Here is a 1,671-nt window from a genome sequence, read left to right as displayed (position 1 = left end):
CCGCCCTCGTGCCGCCCGGGAGCCGCTCACCTTGCTGATGTGAAACTCCATCTTGCGGACGTGCCTTTCCACGGAGCGCGTTTGCTTCTCCCGGGAAAAGGGCAGGTGCTTTGAACGTGGCCTGGGTCCCGCCAGCCACCACCCTAATGTAGAGCGCAGGCCCAGAGCCCAGCCAGCCCCCTGTCCGAGGCTCAGTTTACCCCCTCCTAAATGGGAGGAAGCCCAGGCATTCCGCCCACGGGACAGCCGCGGCGCGGCAGACGTCTTCCCATCCAGCCGGGCCCAGCCCTCCGTGCCGAGTTCACGGACTCACCTTGTCCAGGTCGTAATAGAAAGCCTGTGGGAGGAAGCGGAGAGAAGGTGGCAGAGCCCGGGAGGCTCTGTCCCGGGCATCCGAACTCAGAGTCAAGGGCAAAAGCCCTGCTTCTTCCCAAGTGTGCCAATGTCCAGGCCACGGCCAATGCTGGGGGAGGCCGTTCCTTGCCTAGCTCAGGCTCTCCCTGCCGTGGGTCCCAGGCAAGTCACTCTGCCTCTCTGGGGCTCCGTTCCCTTGGGTGTAAAGCTGGGCAGGGGTGGTGCCCACCCCCCAGGGCTGCTCGGAGGAGTAAAGGGTGCGGCAGGCACGCCACAGACGGGATCTGGTGACTTGATGGTTCCAGGGTGGCTACAGCCGCGATCAAACAAACTTGAGGGGAGGGGCGGGGCAGACGCCCCCCCAGGAGTTCAAGCCTCAGGAAATGTGAACTCCCAACTCCATCCAAGCCACCCGGGGCCCACCCAGGACTGGCCCACTCACGCCAGGGGCCAGGCTGCGGCCAACACAGAAGCATATGGTCAGGGTGGGCAAGCCTTTCTGTCAGTCTCTCAAGGGCTAGGGAGGAAATATTTCAGGCTTGGCGGGTCGGGACGTCTAAAACACCCGCGCCTCTGTACACTGGCCTGCCTTAGAGTTACTTCTAGAATAAGGGGAGCCGTGAAGCGGCCCATGACAGACAGCTGCTGTACCCGCCTGTGACGTTCAACCTGCCAGGGCCAGAATTCGGAGTGGCTACGGAACTCTCACTGCAGTGCCAAGGCCTTGGACCATACGGAGGCCAATAAACGTGGTCCAACAACAGGCCGGCGTGGTGGCTCATGCCTGTGATTCCAGCACTCTGGGAGGCCGAGGCAGGAGGACTGCTTGAGCCCAGGAGTTGGAGACCAGGCTGGGCAACAGAGCGAGACTTCGTCTCTACCGAAAAATAATTAGCTGGGCATGGTGAGGGGCGCCTGTAGCCTCGGCTACTCGGGAGGCTGAGGCGGGAGGATGGCCTGAGCCCAGCAGGTCGAGGCTGGAATGACCTGTGGTCATGCCGCTGCACTCCAGCCTGGGCGACAGCGTGAGACCCCGACTCATAAAGAAAACATTGCGCAACAGGCTGCTGTTGGCATGGAGGTGAGAGTCTCTGACTCCAGAGCCTGGAGGGATTTCCGAGGCTGGAGACCCCCTGGGGAGGAGTCACAGCGGGAGACAGCGGTGGTCTCTATAAGACAATGGCTGGCCCAGAGCTACTGACAGGATGATGTGACCAGGGAGAGAAACCAGAAAGAAAGGAGGCTGACCTCCAGGGTTAAACGGGGTGGGGAGGAGATGGGGAGGGGGCGTCCAGGGGGAGGGTAGCCTGGGTGTCC

General features: G+C 62.2%; 1 protein-coding gene across 1 annotated transcript in view; it reads right to left on the bottom strand.

The window, feature by feature from the left end:
* The window catches only part of RIPOR3 (RIPOR family member 3), a 28,507-nt gene that overhangs the window by 15,035 nt on the left and 11,801 nt on the right, over nucleotides 1-1,671 (bottom strand). The window contains 2 exon segments of the mRNA XM_008060630.1: nucleotides 31-84; nucleotides 314-337. Of these exon segments, the coding sequence (XP_008058821.1) occupies nucleotides 31-84; nucleotides 314-337 (78 nt within the window).

The sequence above is a fragment of the Carlito syrichta genome, unplaced genomic scaffold (assembly GCF_000164805.1).
Source record: "Carlito syrichta isolate Samal-C Ts95f unplaced genomic scaffold, Tarsius_syrichta-2.0.1 Scaffold304681, whole genome shotgun sequence".
NCBI lineage: Eukaryota > Metazoa > Chordata > Mammalia > Primates > Tarsiidae > Carlito > Carlito syrichta.
This window is presented reverse-complemented; position numbering and strand designations above follow the sequence as displayed.